General features: G+C 41.1%; 1 protein-coding gene across 2 annotated transcripts in view; it reads right to left on the minus strand.

Annotated features, from left to right (window-relative positions):
* The window catches only part of PDK3 (pyruvate dehydrogenase kinase 3), an 81,054-nt gene that overhangs the window by 18,128 nt on the left and 38,739 nt on the right, over positions 1 to 24,187 (minus strand). For both annotated transcript variants that reach the window (XM_041000180.1, XM_041000181.1), the window contains 4 exons: positions 22,799 to 22,870; positions 15,870 to 16,054; positions 13,735 to 13,824; positions 4,516 to 4,593 (listed from right to left, as the gene is read on the minus strand). In XM_041000180.1, coding sequence (XP_040856114.1) covers positions 4,516 to 4,593; positions 13,735 to 13,824; positions 15,870 to 16,054; positions 22,799 to 22,870 — 425 coding nt within the window. The remainder of the gene's footprint in view (positions 1 to 4,515; positions 4,594 to 13,734; positions 13,825 to 15,869; positions 16,055 to 22,798; positions 22,871 to 24,187) is intronic.

The following is a 24,187-nucleotide window of genomic DNA, read 5'->3' on the forward strand; positions in this document are numbered from 1 at the left end:
AGGTTAGACACACACTTTTCCTATGAATCCCTTAATAACAAAATATACACTGCACAAACAGAAATTTTTGTTTCCCACCAAAGCTGTGAGTTGACTTCTTGAAAGGAACAACTGATGCAGAAATGGTGAAAAAGAATGCAAGTGGCGACATTGACTTCCAGCAGCCACAGTTTCCTAAATATTCAGTATGTGTCTCATGCATATTTGAGGCACTACAGACATTCTCCTTCCACAGCCCAGCAAGGTGAGCTTACAGGTGAGGAAAGCTGGGTGTTGCAGAAGCAACGTGATCCAGTCAAAGCCTACATCATAGAAGTGTCCGAATTGGATTTCCACTACCTGGTGAGTTACAAAGCTCACATTTCCTGTCAAACCCTGAGCCTACCACACAAAGAAAAAGCATAAGGAAAATGTTTACTCACTTACTATTTTGACAACTGAATAGAAACAGCCAGGGATTGTTGCTGCCTTTGAAGGAACTGACCACAGGCTGCCATACATGGCTTGTCAAATAGCACCTGGCTAGTCATGGTCAAACATGCTAAGGATAGGACAATGCAGGAAATTTAAGCCAGCCTGCCCCCTACAGTCAGAATTCTAGCAACAGTGGACAATCTTGATGGTATTCCCGCTTTATTTTCCAGACAATCTCAGTCACTATTCTCTCAAGGGCAAAGGAAAGGAAAAAAAAGAAATCCAGAATTCAAAAACAAAATAATATGTGGAAGGAACAGACCCTAGGTCTCCAGGTAGCAACAAATTGCTTTTGGGGGTTAACAGTGGGCTCGCTCACACAGAGCAGCAAACTATCAGCCTCTATCAGCTGAGCTCTGAATCCACGTGCATCTGGATCTGACTGCTCCCTACATTAACCTGGAGCAAACTGTCACTGTGAAACACTTGCACTCTATCTCAGGCTACAGTAAAAACAAAACAAAACAAAACAAAAAAAACCCTAAGTGTTCAAAATCAGCTTCCTGTTCTGACAAGAAATTAGTAAGAACTAAAGCACTCCATGCATCATGGTAACAAAGGGTTTTGATGTTCAAGGAATCACAAACAGAACTCATCAATACATTACCCAAAGCAATAGAAATCCAGTGGCTACCTATAACCTTCAGCAAACTTATCCTGCCAATGGAAAAGACCATTTCAACATAAGACATAAGGTGCCCAGCGTGCATGTAAAGGATCTCATATGGGTGCCAGTTCATGTGCCAGCTGGTCCACTTGCCAACAACTCCCTGCTTGTGGCCTGGGAAACCAGTCAAGGACAGCCCAAAGCCTTGGGACTCTGCACCCACGTGGGAGACCAGAAAGAAGCTCCTGGCTCCTAGCTTCAGATTGACTCAGCTCTGCCCAATGTGGCCACTTGGGGGAGTTAACCAGCAGACAGAAGTTCTTTGTCACCTTCTCTCAGGAAATCTGCTTTCTGATAAAAATAAATGAATCTTTTTAAAACATTTTAAAAATATGACAATAAGGGCTGGCATCATGGGTTGGTTAAGGAAGTACCTGCAATGCCAGCATCCTACATGGGCACTCATTCAAGTCCCAGTTGCTTCCCTTTGATCCAGCTCTCTGCTAATGGTCTGGGGAAAGCAGTAGAAGATGGTCCAAGTATTCAGGCTCTGCCCACTCACATGGGAGACCCAGATGAAGTTCCTGGCTTCAGTCAGTTCCTGGCTACTGCAGCCATTTGGGGAGTGAAGCAGCACATACAAGATCTCTCCTTCTCTGTCTTCCTATCTCTGTTTAGCTTGGCCTTTTAAATAATAAATCATTGGGTTTTTTTTTAATGTGATATAAAAGGAGCTTGTAGCACTGAGACAGTTCCAAAAACAGCTGCAAAACTTCTGTCATGGTGGGCGAGCTGTTTAGCCTGACTGCCTCACTGAAAAACAATGTGCTGACAGAGCCAGCTCTGGGACAAGAACAGGGTTGTTGAGCAAATATACATCTGGAAGATTAGGTCAGGCCCTGTGTAACCAGTAGAAGAAATCATAAGATTAAGATGATTCTACAGAGGAATACTCCAACCAAGTCCACTGGGTTCTGATTGTATATTTTTATACAAAATGAAAGACCGACTCTTTTCAGAGAAGCAATGAAACATTGAAAAGAACTTGGAACCCACACCTGCTAATAGAATGTGTGGATAACTGTCCTTTGACAGCAACATTTAGTCTTTTCACATTTCCATTTCATTGCAAGAGGAACACATTTTTGGTAATTTTTAAGAGGAAATTTGGGTTTTATCTTGAATATATAAATGCCCACAACTTAAGACTTAGTCATGGGGGTGGCCATTTGGCACAACAGTTAAGACAAAGTTTGGGATGCCTGCATATTATATAGGAGTCCCTGCTTTTGAATAGTATCTGTACTTCTGATCCAGCTTCTTGCTAACGTGCACCCTGGCAAGAAGCAATGGCAGTCCAACCAGCTGAATCCCTGGCAAATATGTGGGAAACCAGATTGAGTTCATGCCCCTGCTTTCAGCCTGGTCTAGTGCCAGCTGTCGCAGGCACATGGAAAGTGAACCAGCCTATGCAAGATTTCTCTGGGCCCGCACCTCTGTCTCTGACTTTCAAAAAACTGCTCCCCACTTCCCAATCAAAAAGAAAAAATCATTTCACATTTAGAAATGTAACCTATAGAAATATTTCCACACATTCACACTTCTCTCCCACGTACACATACATACACACACACATACCCCATAAGGAATATGGGAAAATCAGAAACCTTATCTACAATCCCATAGGGAAATGGGTAAATTGTGATTATTTACACTATGGATAACCCTTCAGCAACATTATTAATGTTGCTTACACACAAAGATCTTCAGGGTGCAGTAAAAAACCCAAATTGCAAAATATAAATGATTTTAATCCCGTTTATGAGAAACAAAAGAAAACAAAACAAAAACTAAAGCTCTGTTTGGGACTGAGCACAGCAGGGGCTTTCACTTATTACTCACATTTCTCTATGTTTTTACAACCTGCATATTACAACCTGTAATAGGTAAATAAATGTAAACATCAACTATAATTTTTCCAATATATCTGTATCATTACAAATTTCATAACTTATGCTTTAGAAACATTCATCGGGGTATTGGTTCAAGTTCTTGCTGCTAAGCTTTCAATTCAGTTCCCTGATGATGCTCCTGGGAAAGCAGCAGAAGTGGCCCAAGTGCTCGGACTCTGCACCGACACGGGAGATCTGGGCAGAGCTGCAGGCTCTCAGCTTTGGCCTGGCCCAGTTCCAATTACTGTGGCCATTTCAAGAGTGAACTAGCAGATGAAAGGTGTCTTTTTTTTTGTCTGTTCCTTGCCAATTAAACCTCAAAAATTCAATGTTTTTCATACATGATTCTTTTAAAACATCATTGTGAATGGCTGGATAGTATTCTATCTTATGGGAATATCACAATCCATTTTAAAAGTTCTCTATTGTGAAAAACTTTCTTTTTTAACTAGATTTGCTCTGAAAGAAAACTGATTGATATTCGTCCTGTATATAAACCTGTGCACTTGTCAATTTCCTTATAATACATTTTCTAAAGTCTGAGTCACGGAGGCAGAGTATGACTGTGATTAATTTATTAAGCCAAAGAGAAGGAACATTGTTAGCATTTCTGAAAAAGGCTCTATCACCACTTCTCGGCCTTTTGGCTAAGATCAAGTAGAGAAAGGCTATTATCAAGTTAAACATGCATAAGAAATGTATGTGTTGATGAGAGTATTTTTCTAAGAACAAGTATTAAAATGTTTGAATCATTGCTGTTTTGAATAACAATAATGGCATGTCTCCTTGGTTTTGCTTGCACTTTTCATTAGTAAACTTAAAATACTTTATTTATTTATTGACTGCTTACATTTATCATTTTGAGAACTTCCTATTTATATCTTTATGAATTGTTCTAAATTTTAAACATTTGTTTATTTATTTTAAAAATAGAGTAATGGGGAGTTGGTCGAGGGAGGGAGAGAGAAACAGGCTGAGTGATCTGGCATCCATTAGTTCATTCACCAAATGCCCACAACAGCCACGGCTGGACAGGCTGCAGCCAGGAGCCAAGAACTCTACCCAGGTCTCCCTTATGGGCAACAGGGACACAAGTACTTGGGCTGGCATCTGTTTCATTCGCAAGCACATTAACAAGGAACTGGATCAGAACTACAGTTACTAAGATTCACGCTGGTACTGTAATACAGATGCACACATTCCAAGCAGAAGTCAACGCCCCTGCACCTCAACACCCAACCTCCTTTGTGCATTTTCTGCCTTGATTACTTCTGTTCTGAGAACAGTGACATCCAATACATTGACACTTCCATATAAAATCTAACAACAATACACCTGTTTCACCTAAGGTGTAGACAAATTTTCTCAACATATAAAAATGAACAGACCGCATAGATCTAGGATATCACTGAAATGAAGCTCAGGTATAATTAGGGATTTTGTTAGCTTCTTTGTGTTTACAGTTAAAATATTTTCTTTTACCATTGAATTCTTCAACTTCCAGTTCTGGAGCTACCAGGTAATACTGTTCACACAGCATCTTGGCTGTCTCATATGCATCTGCAAAGAAAGGAGAAGGTTAAGCTGCTGCACTAACAACATCAGCACAACTGCATCTGTATGTATACTCACATACACTCAGAGATGTATTCAACTGTAAATTGTTAGATTCAGAATTAACAAACTAAGAACTTTCAAAACTCAGCCTTCTGGCTTTAATAGCACCATTATGACTAAAGCAAAATTCCTATTTTCTTAAAGTTTTAATGTTCACAAACATGACAAAACATTAGACTAATGACAAAAATATAGCTAGCCATATGCCACCTTTAAATATTTCTACAAGCTATTTTGCACGGAAGTCTATGAGTTCAAGACTATGCTTCCAAATGGAATTAATCTGATAAACAGGCAGCAAAGGAGTACTTGTTCTAAGTTTTAAAACAATGCTAGTACTCTTATGGCTTGACAGTATCATTTCTAAAGGACTTACTGAATGAGTGGTTTCTGTGAGTCAGGCAATTTTAGTTACTAGTGACCCCACTATTTCTTTAAAATGTCCTTTACGTTAGTCGAAGGTAACAGATCAGGGCAGATACTTATCGACAATGGAGGAGTAACAATCACCTTTTGAAAGGAAAAAGACAACACAGAGTAGAACTCACTTCATTTCATTCTTTTTTTTAGAAAGTTAGGTTATGAAATGAACATCTAGTGATTCCAAGTACATTACCAAAAGAAGTAGAGGAGGGAATTCAGGAGATTCCAAGGAAGAGCAACAAAGTCCCAAAGCAGAATACATCAAAACAGATCCCAGGGTTGGGATTTGCACTTTCCACCTGCATGGTAACTTGCACAGAACTCTGTGTAGGTGATGGTCCATAAACAGTACTTGGCTTGACAAATTTTAAGCTTTTTGATTATTTTTCTTTAAAAACTTTATTAAGATGTAACTCTCATACCATACAATACATCCACTTAGAGAGTATACACAATTCAGTGTCTTCAGTATATTTGCCAAGTTGTGCATCCACCACAACCCTCAAGTTTACATTTCCATCGCTTTGAAAAGAAGTTCAAACCCCCTAGCAGTCACTCCCTCTCTGCTCAGGCCTCAGCAACCACAGATGCACCTGGCTTCTACACGTGTGCTATTCGGCACATTTCATGTAAATGGAATCATACAATATAGGTCTTCTATGGGTAGCTTCATTCAGATAACATAATGTTTTCAACAGTGTAAGATATTATAGCCTTTTGGGGGAATCCCAGAGCCTATAAAACTGTGTCACATAATGCAACATGATAACTTTTAGAAAAAGATATTATAGCCTTGACACTTCCTAAAGAATGAAGACTCAGATCACATTAAAACAACTCATGGACACATTTGCAAATTAGCTATTAGCTCTCTGGGGACAGATTAATATTTTCTTTATATTCTCCATAGCAATACTGTACATAGAACAGGTACTTGTTAAGATTCAAGATGTGACAGAAAGCAGAATGGAAAGGAAGGGTAGGGCCCGGCGATGGCTCAGTGATTAAGGTCCTCGCCTTGCACGCCCAGGATCCCATATGGGCGCCAGTTCTAATACCAGCAGCTCCACTTCCCTTCCAGCTCCCTGCCTGTGGCCTGGGAAAGCAGTTGAGGACGGCCCAAAGCTTTGGGAACCTGCACCCATGTGGGAGACCCGGAAGAGGCTCCTGGCTTTGGATCGGCATAGCATCGGCCGTTGTGCTCACTTGGGGAGTGAATCATCGGACGGAAGATCTTCCTCTCTGTCTCTCCTCTCTGTATATCCGCCTTTCCAATAAAAATAAAATAAGTCTTTTAAAAAAAAAAAAGGAAGGGTAGGGAAACAAGAGTTCTACAGTTTTATCTGTTATAATTTGACATTATTAAATTAAAGTAATACGAAGACAGGATTAGGGTCTTGTTTAGACTATGAGTTTTGGCTTATTTATCTCATACTCTTACCAGATTAAAATTTCACATATTATTTCCGCAGAGTAGGAATTCCGATTATTTTGTTATATTTTTAAAATTAAAATACTATAAAGAGCTAAACATGGGTATATTAAGATAACTCTGATGAAATGAAACAATGAAGAATAACAAGGAGGAAGCAGTAGTAAGAGGAGAAAAAGATGTTAAGTGTTCCTCACTGCGAAAATAAACATTAAAGTAAGACTGAATCTCAACCCTGAAAAGGGTAAAGTTAAAATTTAAGATTACACTTAGCTTACAATTTTTCTTGGGTATACTAAGTATCATCAAATATCTGGGAAGTCCCTTTGGGAAAAGATGCATTCCTTTTACTTGGCTACGCCACCAAACAATGCTACATCTCCACCTAGTGACGCAAAAGCACAAAGCCAGCCATGGACTCAAGTTCCAAATACTGAACGCTATAAACAATGCTATATTACCTACATACAGAGCCACTGCATCGCCACAAAACATTTCCTGCAGGCAGATCATAAAGATATTGAAGCACTTGTCTCCCATTCACTGTATCAAATCCTAAAGCCACTTAATGTACTAATTTCAGATTACTGGCCTGCTTAGCAGCAGCATGACTACAATGGCATTGTTGAGGACAAATGCAACACAAGTGAAGACAACAGTGGTGACCAGATAGTAAGAGCCAATGAGAGTTCAAAGACATGGATGACTCCTAAAACATGAGTAAATATGAATTTTTTAAGTATCACAACAAATTACTGTGAATCAGAGCTATAATGAAGAATTTCATGATGATCCTTGAAAATCTCAGGACATCACAATGTACCAGTCAGCCAAAAACACTGTGAAAGCACTTGTGATAAGATATATTCTGATATGCATCTTTATAAATTTCCACTGCAGATTAAAGTATACTTTGGACATGAGTAGTAATTTGTTGAATGAGGCAAGCCTCTGGCCCAGATAAAGTTCTCAACATGCAGTAAATCACAGCAGTGTTCTTTCAGGTTAGATTGGAAACTAGAGGCCTAGAATGGCTCCCAAATCAGGATTGTGTAGCATTCATAACTAAAGTTTTTATTCTTGTTTTTGTTTTGTTTTTTTAAGATTTATTTTACTTTTATCGGAAAGGCAAATTTACAGAGAGAAGCAAAATCTTCTGTCTGCTAGTTCACTCCCCAAGTGGCCGTAATGGCAGAAGCTGAACCAATCTGAAGCCAAGAGCCATAAAATGAAATGCTTGGTACTAATGTTGTGGCACAGCACTTTATACTGACACTTGTGATGCTGCTATACCATATGAAGGCAGGCTTGAGAGCCCAGGTGACCGGTTTCCAATCGAGCTTCCTGCTAATGTGCCTGGGAAAGCAGCAGATGACCCACCTGCTTTGGCACCAGCCACCCATGTGAAAGACCTGGTTGGAGTTCCAAGCTCCTGGCTTCAGCATGGAGCAGCTCCTGCTAATGGGGAGTTGCCCTGCCTCTAAATAAGCAAATTCTTTAAAAAGGATAAAGCTCACAAAAATCACTATCATTACAACCAAAATTCAGTTACTGGCTCATAAAAGTTTTTTTTACCTCCAGAACAAAGTACAAGTTCTACTTACAAAAATCTTTCTATTAGAACTTTTATACTTTAAAATTCAAATGGTGTTTATCCTTAATCTTTATAAGAAAATATTAGGAAATTATTATTGCCACTGAACACCGATGATATCCATTGTTTTAGGAATCTGTTTTCAAAGGTGATGAGGTGTTATTATAAAGTAATTAACGAGATTCTGGATGTGGCACAGGCCTAGTTTCCCTGGCTAGAACATCCAAGTGGCTAACAAACAGACGGAAAACCAAAAACAAGCAAAGCCATTAAGAGTGGGGCTATGCTTTCAAAAACTTGTGCAACAGGTACAACCCAGTCTTGAATCACTTTTAATGAACAGCACATAGGAAAACTTAACATATAATTGAGATTATTTTCTACTGGAAGACTTTTCTCATCCAAAATAACATGCAGAAGTATGCTATCAAATATTCTCCTCTAGCCCAGCAACTGTCTCACAAGAGGCTGAACCAGGAGAAATCCTGAATGAGTGCTCAAACAGTTCAAATGATGTTGCCTAGAAATGTCCTACATTCCCCTAGGATACAGAAAAACATCAGAGCTCAAATAGGAGAAGCCATTGCCAAAATACAGTACAATGTGAGTACCATGAAATTACCACTAAAGTCATGCTTTAATCTTTTAATAAAAACAATTCCAGAGTAATTCTAGTCATCTGGTAACAGCATATGAGCAACCTGAATAATATGAACGAATGCTTTAGAATGACACTCCCAAGCAAACCATTGCTTCTTAACACCTCCCTTCGCTGATCACTTCTAGTCGGAGGCACTTTGGGGCCAAAGGAACATTATCTCCTGTTAGCATGATCCCACTCAGTCGTTTGCTTGACTTTGTTTCTGAATGAGTGACTTCTGCACCACCTGATATAGGAGGTTCAGATGTTCATGCAGATCAATGATACAGTACTTTCCCCAAAAGTCCATACTGGACTGCACTCATCTGTGAGGCTCTGAGGCTGACGCTGCTGAGCTGCACTGTCGCCTTCTGCTCTTTGGCTGCCACAGTGAAAGTTCACAAGCACTACAACAGGCCCTCATACCACCTTATAGAGTAGCTTCTGGAGTAAGGAAGCTGCTTTGCAAAAGTTCTTGAAAATGATGAAGCAATTCTAACATGGCATGACTGTCACCTCCCTCCCACCCAAAACCCACTCCAAGCCAGACGCACCAGGGTGATTTTGAAGCAACAGCTCCTCTAGCACCCTCCAAACTACAGCAGATTGGGGGAGTCAGAGCCGACCATTTCGGGTAAGGAAACCCATCTTTCAAGGCTGAGTAGAATCCTACAAGCCATGGGCGTTGGGTAAAAAAAATCAAAATGAATTAAGCCACTTAAATTCATACTGGGAAATTGAGGGTGAAGACACTGAATCATCAAGCAAGGCAGGAGCCAAAAGAGCACATGGAGAGTCAGCATGCTCTGGGCAGGCAAGCAATGCCCGACACTGCCCTCAACAAGCCATCATACTCAGCCGTGTAGACAAAAGGGAATACACAGGGTAGGTCCTGAGAAAGGTGGGCTATGACTTCGCAACTCCAGCATCATCCCAATTCCAGTTTCTATAGCTCCCCTGCAAAGTGCTTCTTACCCTTGGACTATCAGGGGATTTATTGGGTTCTTTTAATAAATCTGCTTCTAGGGGGCCAATGTGGTGGCACAGCACACTAATCTTCCCCCTGAAAGAAGCTCCTGGCTCCCAGCTTTGGATCAGCTCAGCTTTGGCCACTGCAGTTATTTTGGGAAGTAAACCAGCAGATAGAAGATCTTGTATCTCTCTTAAACAAAAAAAAAAATTGTTAAAAATCTGTTTCCTGAGCTAACCTGAGTGGATGTCTATTCCTTGCAACCTGATGAGCCTACAGCAAGAGCACAAAATATTATTTCTGAACCAGAATAATGTCCATACATTCAGGATACCATTTGTATGCTACCATGCTAAGCAATAAAAGCATGGAGGAATAACACAGGCAAGTTCACATCACTGTGAGAGCCGACTTCTGTGCCAAGCCTTTAAGTCTGTGCCTTCAAAATGATCTTACCACAGGATTCTCCATTTTTACTTCCCAGCTTCTTACAAAGAGAGGAGGGAGAGGGGTCACAATGTAAGGCACCGCCCACAGGATAACAGGAGCAGCTTTAGAGCACTAATTCTAGCATTCGCTCCCTGCAGGCTGTAATTTGCAGATGTGCAAAGGTAGACATTAATGTGCTAAACAAGCAGCAAGGAGGCGAGTTTGAAAGTTCCGCACACTCAATCAGTGCTGTGCAGGAGACACCCCAACTTCCACACATTTACGCAACTGTCTAGCCAGAAAGAAAAATATTGTCCCTACCGTTCTACACACAAGTGGCCAGCCACAGGGATCTAAACATGGGATTAAGGCTGGCTGTCAACGTTTTGGAAAGGCTGTGAAACACAAGCTCATTTGGGCTGCCCACCTGACTGAGCTTATACCATGCAACCATGCAGGATCATCCCAGCAGGCGGGAATTAATCTGGAACCCTTATCTCTACGTCAACCTCTTTCAAATAAAAGCAAGGGGAAATATCAGACAGAGAAACACTGAGTTAAAAGACTAACTTTGAGGTGCTGTCACCATGGCACAGTACATTAAGTCTCTGCCTACAGCACTGGCATCCCATATGTGTGCTGCTTCATGTCCCGGCTGCTCCACTTCCCATGTAACTCTGTTTGTGGCCTGGGAAAGCAGTTAGAGGATGGCCCAAGTCCTTGGCACCCATGTGGAAGACGAGGAAGAAGCTCCCAGCTCCTGGCTTCAGATCAGTAAGACTCCAGTCACTGCAGCCATTTAGGGAGTGAAGCACTGAATGGAAGCCTCTCCCCCACCCCCCACCCCCCGCCCCATAAAATCTTTCAAATAAAAACAAATCTTAAAAAACACTAACTTTGAGAAACCTCAGATAGTAATGAAAGAAGATAAAAACTCAGGGCAAAAACGCCAGTTACTTTATAAACTAAGAGTATGCAGGCAGCGGCACCACGTTGTTCCTCTCTTAGGAACACGGGAGAAGAGCTGGCGAGGACCGGGCCTCTTGAGACTTGCTGATCCCTGCTCCTGGGGTGTCCGGGGATAGAGATGCCACTGCTTTCCAGCCAGAGGATCTGGGAAACTGGCCAGGATGCTTAAACTTTGGTTCTTTCTGCATTATTTGCTCTGTCTTCATTTGAGCTAGAAAGAGTTACTCCTTAGGTATTCTGATACATACAAAGTTAAAAGTAGTGTTCATAGGAGATGAAATAGAAATCTGACTGTCAAAATTTACTTTAATCTTCAAGGAGAAAAAAGAGATCGTTTTAATTTAAGGTCAACCCCTCACTGAAGAGGAAAGATTATATGCACGTGGCTAGAAAAGCCATTTGGATATGAAAATCCTGAGTTTCACAGATCAAACATAGAAAGGAATCCAACGATTGTGACACAGCCAGCAGGACGGAGGCTACTGCTGTCAGGTGCTGGGTTTACCCAGCAAGGGTGCCTACAATGGCCATCAGTGCTGGAGATGGAGGCAACCAGTACCAGGCACAGCCTAGAGACAAGATTACTGTCAGCGTTCACAACTGCACACCAACCTGGAAATGGCCAACGAATTCCAATCTAAGAACCAATGTTCTCGCGGGCTACAAAAAACAGGCATAAGTGAGAAAGCCAAATGACTTGTCCAACACCCAAGGACCATTGCTAGAGAACCTCTGTATAGCCTTAACCATGTCGCGCTAGCACTGTGCCACTTGCTCAGTGAACAGAACTCATATAGCCCTGTGACGCAGGTGAGTTACCAATAGTGCCAATTAACAGGTGAAGAAATTTGGACTCAAACAGGTCGCAGAGTATGTCTGAGGTCACCCAGTTAACCCAGTTAACTCCCCATCAGCTAATGAAGCAATGAATGTGATACATCAATACCATTGGCATTTCTGAGTCATAAAATGTTAAGTACGATGGATGTTTCAATATGAATGACTCTTGAAAATGTTACGTTAAGTGAAAGCAGTCACCAAGAACCACATATTACATGATTTTGTTTATATGAAAGATTCAGAGCAGGGGAATCTATATGGACAGAAAGTAGATTCGGGGTTACCTAGAGCAGGGAAGAAGACACAGGGAGTAACTACCAGAGTTCAAGGTTTTCTTTGGAATATCAAAAAATACTTCAAAATTGGATTATAGTGATAGCCGTACAACTCTGTGAACATAGCAAAAGTCACCAAACAACTACGTTCCGTGAGTGAGCTTTATGATATAAGAATTACATCTCAAAAAGTTGTTTTTTAAAAAGTAAATTATCAACAGGCTTAAAAATATTTTTAAACCAAGGAATATTTACTGATCATTTCCACAGGCACTACATTTTATGTGAGTTGGAAAATAAATTTAAGACACACATCCTGACCACAAACTAATGACAGCTGAAAAGGCACATGCACTGTATTTTGCAACACAGATTTGCCTTCTGAATTTGAGTCTTTTTCTTGCAGGAGTACTCAACTGTAAGAATGCTATCATAAGAATGCATCATAAGCCCTGAGCTAAGGCCTAAGCTCTCCTAACAAGGATGCTCTCTTTCCCTCGTCCTGTGCAGATGTGCAGAGGTCGGGGTTAAGCACAGAGCCATCACAGCAGAGAGCAACTACAGGATGTTTAGGGGCCAAGGCTGGGCCTAGTCACTGCACAACTGAAAACCTGTGAGTACCTTTTCTAACAGCACAGTGGCTGAGGCAACTTAGCAACCACAGGCTGAACTAAGATCCACATCCTCCCTGGGTTCAGGGATGCTCAGGATAAACCAACCGCCCAGATTTTCCTTAGCTATGGCCCCTGATGAGCAACAACCACCCTCAATAAAGACTGGGGAGGTCAGGGGGTCAAGGAGTACTGAGAGGAACATGACGTGCCTGCTAGGAGACCCAGGCCATGGGTGGCCCAAACGGAAGAGCTGAGGCTGCCCATGGTACCATAATGCTGAAGACAATCAAGAGATGCAGGGACCTAAAGGAGCACCCTCAGCCAAGCAGGCTTTCTGGGGACACAGCTTGTCTTTATGGATGCAAAGGAAACTGCTCTTCAGATTCAAGATACCAGGTTAGCTGGGACTCAGGCCAGCAGGGGCCCGGTCTACCCTGAGGCTCCAGGCACAAAGTTGGGCTCAGAGTTCCAGGAACCCGTGAAGCCCACATGCTGCACAGATTCTAAAGCCAGAGGTGCACAACAGAAAGCTGTTCACATTTTACAAACTCTAAACTCAGCCTTGTTTTATAACAAAGATTTGCATTCTCTGAAATGTTCAGATAATGGCAGCAATGAGAACTTGGAATCTTACATTAATATTTATCATTTGAGACAGAACTGCAAGTAAAATCTTAATCAATGAAGTAGACAGTCACATCATGAACACTATGAATTATGCATCTTTTCCTGAGCCACCCAGAAAGAATGTTTCCTACTCGGCTTGGGGCCAGATGACATCAGTGGCCTGATGACTCAGCCCACAGCCCAGCATATAACCCACAGCCAAACTGCCTCAAGTAAGCCCAATCCTATGTGAACTACAAGTACAATGGATAATCCACATTGGTCTCCTTACCTTTTACCACATCAGCCACGTTACAGGTGGGATCAATACTTCCGATGTGTTTAGGATGAGCAGGATTAATGTCACCACCAAACAAAAGTGCTAAATGAACACAAAAAAGGCAGGCACGGGATCAAATCAGCAGGCTGCGATGGTCCAGCACGGAAATACAGGGCTTTATCAGTTTCAAAGGATCTCTTATTTTTAAGAATTAGTTTAGCATCCACAGCAACTTAAGAGCAATATAACACAATAGTAGTGGGTGAGCAACCTGTCAGCCAATGGAGGAGGAGGGATTTTTTTTTAAGATCTGTAAATGTCAGTCAGCAGTTTTACTGCAGTGAAAAGTGCCAAGTGTCAACCCATTCTCTTACATCCAATGGGTCTTGGACGAAGAAACTTAACTTTCATCCTTAGCCAAGTTTAACTACCTTCTCAGCACTACTCAGACAGTTACTTTAAGCTAGACTTTGGAAAGCAGTCCACACCATTTGGAAGGGCCTGCAAAGCATCTTCACTAGCAGCACTTCAAATGCCTCCATCATGAAGACTGTGTTTCAATGTCAAATACACAAACAGTGCTTGGTCAAATGTATTGTAAAGTACATTCAGGTAATCTCACAATTCAATCAAACCTGAAGAATTTTGCTTCTGAATAAAAGCCAAAAGAAGCCACATAGGGGGAAAGAAAGCAAATCAAAACAGTTATGGATGTCCTTATTATTAATTAAAGCCAAGATTGAGAATAATGCACACTCTACAAAAGGAGAGTACTTTAGTAAAATACATGAGATTTTAAATTACAAAAAATTATATATATGGGCATTAAGTCAATAAAGTTATATTAATTAAAATGGAAGAAAAATAGGTGTATAGGCTGAGCAGTCTAAAAATATACATCCATAAATATACATACATATTTAACTCAGAAAGAAATAATAGTCATGCAAGCAGTAAGTTGGAAAAAATCATGTTTTTTCCTTATAAATTTCCTATGAACTGTCACACATTTGTTTCTAAAGGGTAGAGATTTAAAAATCACCCCATATTTAATAGTTATGTATCATTCACATCTAAATAAACCTGATTAGTAAAATAAAGATGTTTTGTTCATTTTCAGATTCAGCAAATCGATTAACTAGGCTTTAGACATGTGGATGCTTTTTCTTAAGAATTATGAAATCTGTTTCCAGCCCTGTCTTCCACTGGAACCAATGGGTGCCGCAGTCCAGCCTGGTGTTGCCCAGCACATACTCAGCCCTCACACAGACCAGTGTGGGCTGCAGCCTAGTCGGAGCGACCCACAATAACCCCCACCACGCCCGCCCCCTGCCCTTGTGGAGCTTTTCCCTTAAAATCCCCTTTTACCTCAGATATATGAAGGAAACAATATGGAAGTAATTGTCTTACCCATTTTCCTGTAGCCCTTGAACCTTTTTACCCTAATTAACTATGTAAAGATTGTCAAAAATATAATAAAAAATAAATCAATTAATTTTCAAAAAGAATTATGAAACCTCCCAAGAATGCAAGACTAAAAATGAGCCAACACGTTGTCTGTTTGGAGGTAATTCTGTGTGTGTTGGTGCACTGTGTGGAGGTAATTTTCTGTGTCTGTCCATGCATGGGTGTTCTGTTCCTATCTGCTCAGTGCTTTAGAAAGCAGACTCAAACTCTCACCACGGGATTGGAGATGGACAGTGGTGCTTACTCTGAATGCACTGATGGTGGTGACATCAAGGAGCCACAGCTCATCTTGCCCTCATGCTCGCCCAACAATCCCAGCACCAATGTTTTTAATTTTAGAAATGAAAACACAAAACATTCTTGATAAGAACAAAACCCCGTTTGGGGGTCACATGAAAGCATTTGGAGACCAGTGGCTGGCTGCCATCAAAGCTCAACCTTTGTCGCCTCCAGCAATCAGGCAGCAGGGATTTAAAAGCAGTGGCCCTATCTTTAACACAAGTACCACACAAGGCTTTTGAGGATCCCTTTTAACCAACAATACTAAAGAACCCCTTGTAATAGACAGCATTCACCTAAGAAAAACTGAGCTAGAAGTGAAACAGCAGGTGAGTACACTGATAGTAGGAGAAATCGCTCTGGTTACCTTTTCAAAACTGGATGAACAAAATCCTACTTACTGTGCTGGTTAATAAGCATGCGGAAAGAGATGCGATTGGTATAAAAGCGATCCAAAAAATACTGGATGTTGCTGCTAATGAAGGGATCAAAGCCAAACTTCTCCTTGTATTCAATCACTCCTTGGGCCATCGTAGGAACCACGTCATTGTGTCTGTTTCTGACTTTAATCAGAACTTGCAGAAAGCTGGCAGGGAGGGAAACCAAGGATGGTCAGTCTGTATGTCAATGTAAGATGCAGATTTACCAGCTCTGTACCCAGACCAGTTGTCCACTGGCAGTGTTTTTTGTTGTTGTTGTTGTTGTTCGTTTGTTTGTTAAGATTTTTTAAATAGAGAGAGGAGATGTAGAAAGACGTTCCATCCACAGGTTCACTCCCCAACTTGCCACAGTGGCTGAAGCTGAGCCAATTGAAGCCAGGAGCCAGAAGCCTCTTCTGGGTCTCCCATATGGGTGCAGGGTCCCAAGGCTTTGGGCCATCCTCTCCTGCTTCCCCCAGGCCACAGGCAGGGAGTTGGATGGGATGTGGACTAGCTGAGACATGAACCGGCGCCTATATGGGATCCCAGCCCATACAAGGTGGGGGTTTAGATGCTGAGCTATTGCGCTAGGCATCTGCTAGTAGTTTTTTTAAAAAAAAAATAATAAAAAGGCATTCTTATCACTTGCTACAGGACATACTCAGAAGAAATCCAAATACTACCCAAGCTTTTGCCTGAAACTTAACTTCTTTCACAGATGCCAAAACTCAAAAGGTTCTTGTACAGAAAAAGGCTGTCCAACTACCTTCTTAGGCATCCACTGACTTTTTGGGTATATAAACAGGTATTATAAATGTTTATTTATAAACATTTACAACTCCCCAAATGTTTTTTAAAGGAAAAAATGGTAGAATTGGTCAAGATTTCTCTTGCTAACATGGAGACAATCCCACTGAAAAAGTTCAAGGATTTAATGTACCTTCAAAGCCATCGCATCACTTCCATAAATAAAAAAATAGTATCAAAATTTTTATGAGTAAACTGCTGCAAAGAAATTTCTCATAGCAGTAAAATATAGCAAATAAGATTTAGACAGAACAAAGACAATCACAACAAATTTGTGTAATTAATTCAAGTATCCTGGCATATTTCTGTAAAGACACATAAGTGGACAAGCGTTGCAGGTAGCTGGGTTAGGCTGTCACATGGGATGCCTGCATCCTACAACAAGGGCTAAGTCAGGTGCTAGCGACACAGCTTCTGATGCAGCTTCCTACTAACGTGCCTGGGAAGGCAGCAAATAGCTCAGTGCTTGAGTCCCTGTCACCCACATTAGAGACCTAGCTGGAGTTCCCAGCTCCTGGCTTTGGCCTAGTCCAACCCTGGATATTGCGGGCTTTTGTGGAATGAACCAGCAGACGGAGGATCTCAATATCTCAATCTCTTTCTCTTTCTCTCTCTCCCCTTCCCTCCCTTTCTCTCTCTTTCTCTGTTTCTTCTCCACCCACTCCATGTCATTTTATCTTTCAAATAAATCTTTTTAATAAAAGACACACATGGAAAAACATACTAAGAATGGTGACTAAGAACAAAGATATCTAACCTAGTCAATAACATCAAATAAAATGTGTGGAACCAGGCCCAAAGGTGACTATGTGTGTATAAAAATTTAGCATACTGAGAAAAAGACATTGCAAGTCAGTACAGAAACAACGAAATTAATAGGGACAGAAGGCCAACAATTTAGATCCCAATTTCAGGCCTTAAGCCAAAAAACAGATTAAAAATGTAAAAGGATGAAATCATAGAAGAGGTAAAAGGAAATCAGCTGAAAAAATATATAACTTCAGGCTAAGGCAGGATGCCAAAATCAGAAACAAATGATTTAAAGAAGTAAAAAGAGTACGCAGAATTTCTATAGGGACAGGCATAAATTAAAAAAAAAAAAAAAAAGGTAAAACATACATTAGCAAAAGTTAACGACTCTTTTTTTAAAGATTTATTTTTATTATTATTTTTTTTATTGGAAAGGCGGATATACAGAGAGGAGAGACAGAGAGGAAGATCTTCCGTCCGATGATTCACTCCCCAAGTGAGCGCAACGGGCCGATACTATGCCGGTCCGAAGCCAGGAGCCTCTTCTGGGTCTCCCACATGGGTGCAGGTTCCCAAAGCTTTGGGCCGTCCTCCTCGACTGCTTTCCCAGGCCACAGGCAGGGAGCTGGAAGGGAAGCGGGGCTGCCGGGATTAGAACCGGCGCCCATATGGGATCCCGGGCGTGCAAGGCGAGGACTTAACCACTGCGCCACCGCGCCGGGCCCACGACTCTTTTTTAAAAAAGATTTGTTTTGACTTGAAAGTGTTATAAAGAGAAAAAGCAGAGATAGATAGACAGACAGATAGATAGACAGATAAATAGATAGATAGATAGAACAAACGAACGAACAAACTTCATCTGCTGGTTTCACTCCCCAAATGGCTACAATAGCCAGAGTTGAGATGATCCAAATTCAGGGGCCAGAAGACAAGAGCTTCTTCCAGGTCTCCCACACAGGTGTAGGGTCCCAAGGCTTCGGGCCATTCTCGACTGCTTTCCCAGGCCACAAGCAGGGAGTTAGACGTGAAGAGGAGCAGCTGGGACATGAACCCGTAAATGATGCCAGCACCACAGATGGAAGATTAGGATACTAAGCCACAGCACCAGCCCTAAGAGTTAACAATTCTTAACAAATGAAAAGCACCCTAAAAGAAAACTAGGCAAAGGATCTGCAATCAGTGGAAAATTTACCATAGAGGAAACACAATGCCAACAGACTTGCTCTCATCAATAAAAAAGAAATTTAAACAATATGCCATTGTTCCCCGCTTTTTGGACTGGCAAAGAATGATCAGTTTCAGCCAGTGGATAGGAGATTAACTGATGTATTTCTAGAAGCAATTTAGCAACACTAACGGCATGAAGAAAGTAACGAAAGTAACCACACTTGCAGGAATTAAGCCTAGGAAAACAACTGGACAGGATGAATATTTACATTTAAAAGTATTTTTTGGAGCACTGTTTTTAACAGAAAGAAAACTACAGGGGCCAGTGCAGTGATTCAAGTCCTAGCTGCTTCAGTTGTCATCCAGCTCCCTGCTAGTGGTTCCTGGGAATGAAACTGGACTAACCTGAGTACTTGAACCCCTGATTCAAGCAAGGATGACTGGAAGGAATTTCAGATTCCTGGCTTCAGCCTGGCTCAGCCCCAACCATCACAGCCATTTGGGGACTGAACCAGTAAATGGAAGATGTTTTTTTCTCTCTCTCTGGCTTTCAAATAAACAAAGAAATAAAGAAAATCTTTGTTTTTTTTTTACAAAAAGGAATCACAGTGATGGTACTTGGCATTAAAAAGACAACTCCAAAAAAGAAAAAAAAAAAAAGAAAAGAAAACTACAAACCAGCCTAAAACTCAGTGACAGGAGCTTAAACTGTGTTGATCCATCCACAGATGGACTATTAACAAGGATATTGTTAAATTATTAATAATGGTACAGACTGATAATATAGACAATGGTATTTTGTAAAAAAAAAAATATATATATACATCTGAACAATGTATGCCTAGGGGACAAGCAGGGACAAGAGGCCTGTTGGCAGTAGTGGCCTCCAGGCAGTGCCAAGTTGGAATGACTGTCTCATAACTGTTCCACAGTCTCATCTCTCTCACTATAACAAATACCTATGATAGTAAAGATAAGCAAGTCAACTATGACATTAGGCCAGCACTATTCACAAGAAATTTTATAATGAGCATTTTGTCCTTTATGTAAAATTCTTTCTTATAAATTAAATATTATTGTAAAATACTTCATTATAATTGAGAGGTCTTTGGTTTTGTCTGAAAGGAGACCTAACCACAAAGGTTCAATTCTCAAAACATTCCCCAGTCTTCAGACTCTTCCACTCTATCATTATGATCACCATACTTGTCCACTAAGCTCCTTTCACTTCTCCTAAATCAGCTCCCATGCTGGCGACCCCACAGACCCTCTCACTGCACGGAAAAGGCTGCCACTGCGCTGCTGCTTCCCCTTTCCTTCCTCCCTTCACCGAGAGCACCAGCTTTCTCAAAGCCCAACTCTTCAGCTGGATGACCTAACCATGTTCCTGAAGCTGAGTGCAGGCAAATAGCACTCTAATAGAGCACACGATCAGTGTTGGCAGTTGGCAACTTCAGGTCCATAATTGGTGTCTGACTGATAACTAGCTCTGGAGATAGACATAAGACTCTGGAACAAACCTAGCAGCAATATATTTTTATCCTCCACAAGTTCATGTCTTAAAATCTGGAGTTAAAGAAGTCAGTCCCAATTTTTAAGATGGCAACTAAATGTCATCAAATAATGACTTTCAGAAAACAAAGTTCCTGGATTCAACTGCTTTAACATTAACACCTTCAATGACAGTGGTGCCTTGTATCAACAAAAACACTGTATCAGGGGCTCTAAACCAACTGCTGTCCTTTCTACACTTTACAGACCCAGGAGACATAACACTTAACAATGCAGAATACAACTCAGGGCTTTCTTTCCTTTTATATTTTAATTTACAACTGAACTTGGGCTAGTTATTCTGAACTGGTTGCTCATGCCTCAAACCAACAGTTTTGATAGTATGGGATATTGTAAGAGAATTGACAAATACTGTATCTTCTCTCTGATATAAGGCAACCTCTATGCCTTATACAAGATAAACAGATATATAGGTAAACGTGTGTATGTGTGTGTGTGTGTGGTCTCACAGATGAACTGTAGAATGGAGTGGAGAACAGCATACCCAGAAGTAAAAATATCTTCCAGTATGCAACTCTACTCCCAAATAAAAGGACTCCCAGTGAAACTGTTAAATATACCTTAACAACAGGATACTAGACTCTCTACTATTGTCCATACCTACAGTGTCATGATACAGTAAACAGCAGAATGTTGGACTTGTGACTGTTGCTGAAGGAGTATACTGCTGTAATAATATGGGGGAGAACTGGGGGAGGGGAAGGAGAGATAGAGAGGAGAATCCCTGTGCCTATGGAACTGTATCATGAAAAAAAATTGTGCACTAATTAGTGAAAAGGAGATCTTATAAGTTCAGCTGTACTATGAACTGTCACAATCTGGGGAAATCACTTTATATATCTCTGACTTGTTTACTTATCTGAATTCGAATTAAATAATTCCTAATGTTGCTTGTATGTCAGTATTAATTGAACAGACAACAAGATGATGCTTTACGGAGAAATAATTTTATTAATCTACACTGTGACCGTCATCCACACTTTCAGGATGACGCATTTTGTCAGAGAATACACAACCTTTTATAACCTGAAAGAACCCAGGTGTCATACAAAGATTTCATTAATCCTTATCTTATGTGAAGCTAGCAGTTTTTAAATAGTTTGTCTTGTGTTAGCAAAACTAAAAAGCCTTGATATTCTTTGGTCCATTATTTACAACTCAAGGAAAGCAGGAAGAAAAGATAGTATTGAGGCCAGGGATGTTCTCTTCTGTTATTTGTAACCAGAGGGAGACACACAGAGGAGAGAGAGCACCGAGGGAGTCAGTCTGCCCCTTGGTGTTTCAAGGTTAGTCACAAACCCAGATGCGCCTGGCTTGTGAATAGCTCCCTTGTCCACAGATGCAATCAGCTCCTTCACAGTATAACATGTTCTTTTCCTAGTTCTTTTTCGTTTAATTCATTTACTTATTTATTTGAATGGTAAGATGGGAGAGAGACTGATCTTCCATCTGCTAGTGAGCACAACAGGCAGAAGCCAGGAACTCTATGGGGTTTCCCGGCTGGGCCATCAGTCATTGCTTCATCAGTGCAACAGGAGGCAGCCCGGCACACCAAGGCGGGACTCCGTCCCAGGCACTCTGGTACACCATCTGGGCAGCCCAGGTGCTGGCTGAGCACGTTGCTCCTCTCCAGTTCTTTTTAAGGAAATGTATGTCAGGAGTGTGTGGACTAGGTTTATATGTATTAGGTTTATACATAAAAACAAATTCTTCAGCACAACAAACCTGCCGCATGCTTCCATTCATGTATGCATATATGAAACAGGAGGAAATTAAAGTGCAAATAATCCCTAATCCAAAATTCAAAACATAATGCCACAGTGGAAAACTTTCACACCATGAGATCTATACAAAATTACTAAAAAGATTCTATAACATGACCTTTGGGCTGCACATATAAGGTGTATATGGCATGTAAATGATATGGCAGGCCCCATGATACTGAATTATCTGCAATTATTCTGAAATCCAAAAAATCCAAACTCTGAAACATTTCAGGTCCCAGGCATTTTGGATTTGTACACAATTTCCCTTGTGGAAAAAAAAATGCGCTCACAGCTAGGGTTAGTGCTTCTTGGCTAAACAAAAGTGAAAACCAAACATTTACCATCAGCATGAGAATTTAGCAGTCTGTGTGCATAATAGCAGCAATAGAACTGAGTGTTATATAAAAAGCACACTCTTTTATGCTTCTCCAAAAATAAAACCATTATAATTTTTCTAAGCTCAAATAAAAATCCCTCTGAAATTTTTGTTTGAATACTGTGAAGAATCGGGTAAATAATTCAGGTATCTACAAAGGACATTGCATTCTTAAAGCTACCACTAGATGGAACATTTCCTTCAATATTTATAGTGAGTGCCCAGATCACCTGGACTAAATGTATTAAAAATTAGGCCCTGAAGTATAATCTGAAGTGCCATTACTCCTTTTGCTCTATGTTAAATTCTTAACTTAAAACTTCTGAAGATGCAATTTTATGTTATTACCCACTAGGAAATGAATGCTTTCATCAGAATTACACTTCTTGGGTCTTAATGATATGAGTTCCCATCTACCAAAACATTTTTTTTACCCAGTCCTTTTACTTTCAGGGAATCGGTACCATACTTACTTATCCAAGACCTGCGGATCCTCAGGGCTCTTATTTTCATACTCCAAAAGTTCAAGAAAACTCTGCATATACCTACAAAAGAAGAGTTACTATGTCAGTTGCCTGCCCAGCATCCATTCTTCTTTTCTTTTCCTGAAAGCACTCTCCACTTGCCCTTGGCTCTTCATCCACTGCCACAAATAGCTCAAGGGCTTCCTGGGAAGCTGACGTCTCCAAAACCCATGGGTGGCCCCATTTTTCTCCACATTACCCCATTTCTTCTAATAGTAATTGTTAATTAAACCAATAGTCCAGGTCCCAGCCTATGACGGGGAGGAGGGCATTCCCCTGAATACAGGATTCTGCCTCAATTCAGATCAGGAAAATAAGAGCAGAGTTGCTGGGGGTCTTGGGGAGAGAAGTCAGTTTGTTCTGCTTTTTTTTTTTTTAAGATTTTTCTATTTTTATTGGAAAGGCAGATATACAGAAAGGAGGAGAGACAGAGAGGAAGACCTTCCTTCCACTGATTTACTCCCCAAGCGGCCGCAATGGCCAGAGCTTAACTGATCTGAAGCCAGAAGCCCAGAGCCTCTTCCGGGTCTCCCATGCAGGTACAGGTTCGCAAAGCTTTGGGCTGTCCTTGACTACTTTCCCAAGCCACAAGCGGGGAGCTGGATGGGAAGTGGGGCTGCCCGAATTAGAACTGGCACACACACAGGATCTCAGCAAGTTGAAGGTGAGGACTTTAGCTGCTAGGCTACTGCACCGGATCCAGTTTGCTCTTTTTGGAGTGTGCTGAGTAAAGGTGAAGTTTAAAACTACTACATGCATTCTGCCACCATGAGGGAAAACAGCCTGAAAACGAAGCTGACACCATCAAAAACAGGACCTCAACTATCTCATCAATCTCTGAATCAATCTAGCACGCTAAGACTGGATTTTCTAGTTCCATGAGCCAATGTCCAGTCATGTTATGTGCTACCCACAAACAAAATGGAGTTACGCTTCTCAGGCAGCAGCAGAGTAGCAAATACTGTGTCCGACAGGAAAATCCGGGGAACAGAGAGCAATGGGATTCAGCGAGGCGCCTGCAAGGAGCAGCTAGCTCCAAGCTCGGCCTGTCTGCTTCTGCTGGGGACGCACGACTTCCAGTCGGATGCATGGGACCTCTCGCTGGCACGTCACATGTCCTGAAAGAGTTAGCCTTTTAACTAGGTATTCCTTTTAACATTCAGTTATCATTAATCCTATTTTCTATCTTTGGATAGAGGATGCAGATACTCTGCTAACTGAAGTGAGGATTTCACATACAGATACACAGACTGGAATGACATTTGCTTAACAGACCTCACGTGAACTTTGAGACAATGCATCTGACGCTAAAGCATGTTCATCTAGTGGTACATAAAG

Source organism: Ochotona curzoniae, unplaced genomic scaffold, assembly GCF_017591425.1.
Source record: "Ochotona curzoniae isolate NIBS_2020 unplaced genomic scaffold, NIBS_Ocur_1.0 contig_1274, whole genome shotgun sequence".
Classification (NCBI taxonomy): domain Eukaryota; kingdom Metazoa; phylum Chordata; class Mammalia; order Lagomorpha; family Ochotonidae; genus Ochotona; species Ochotona curzoniae.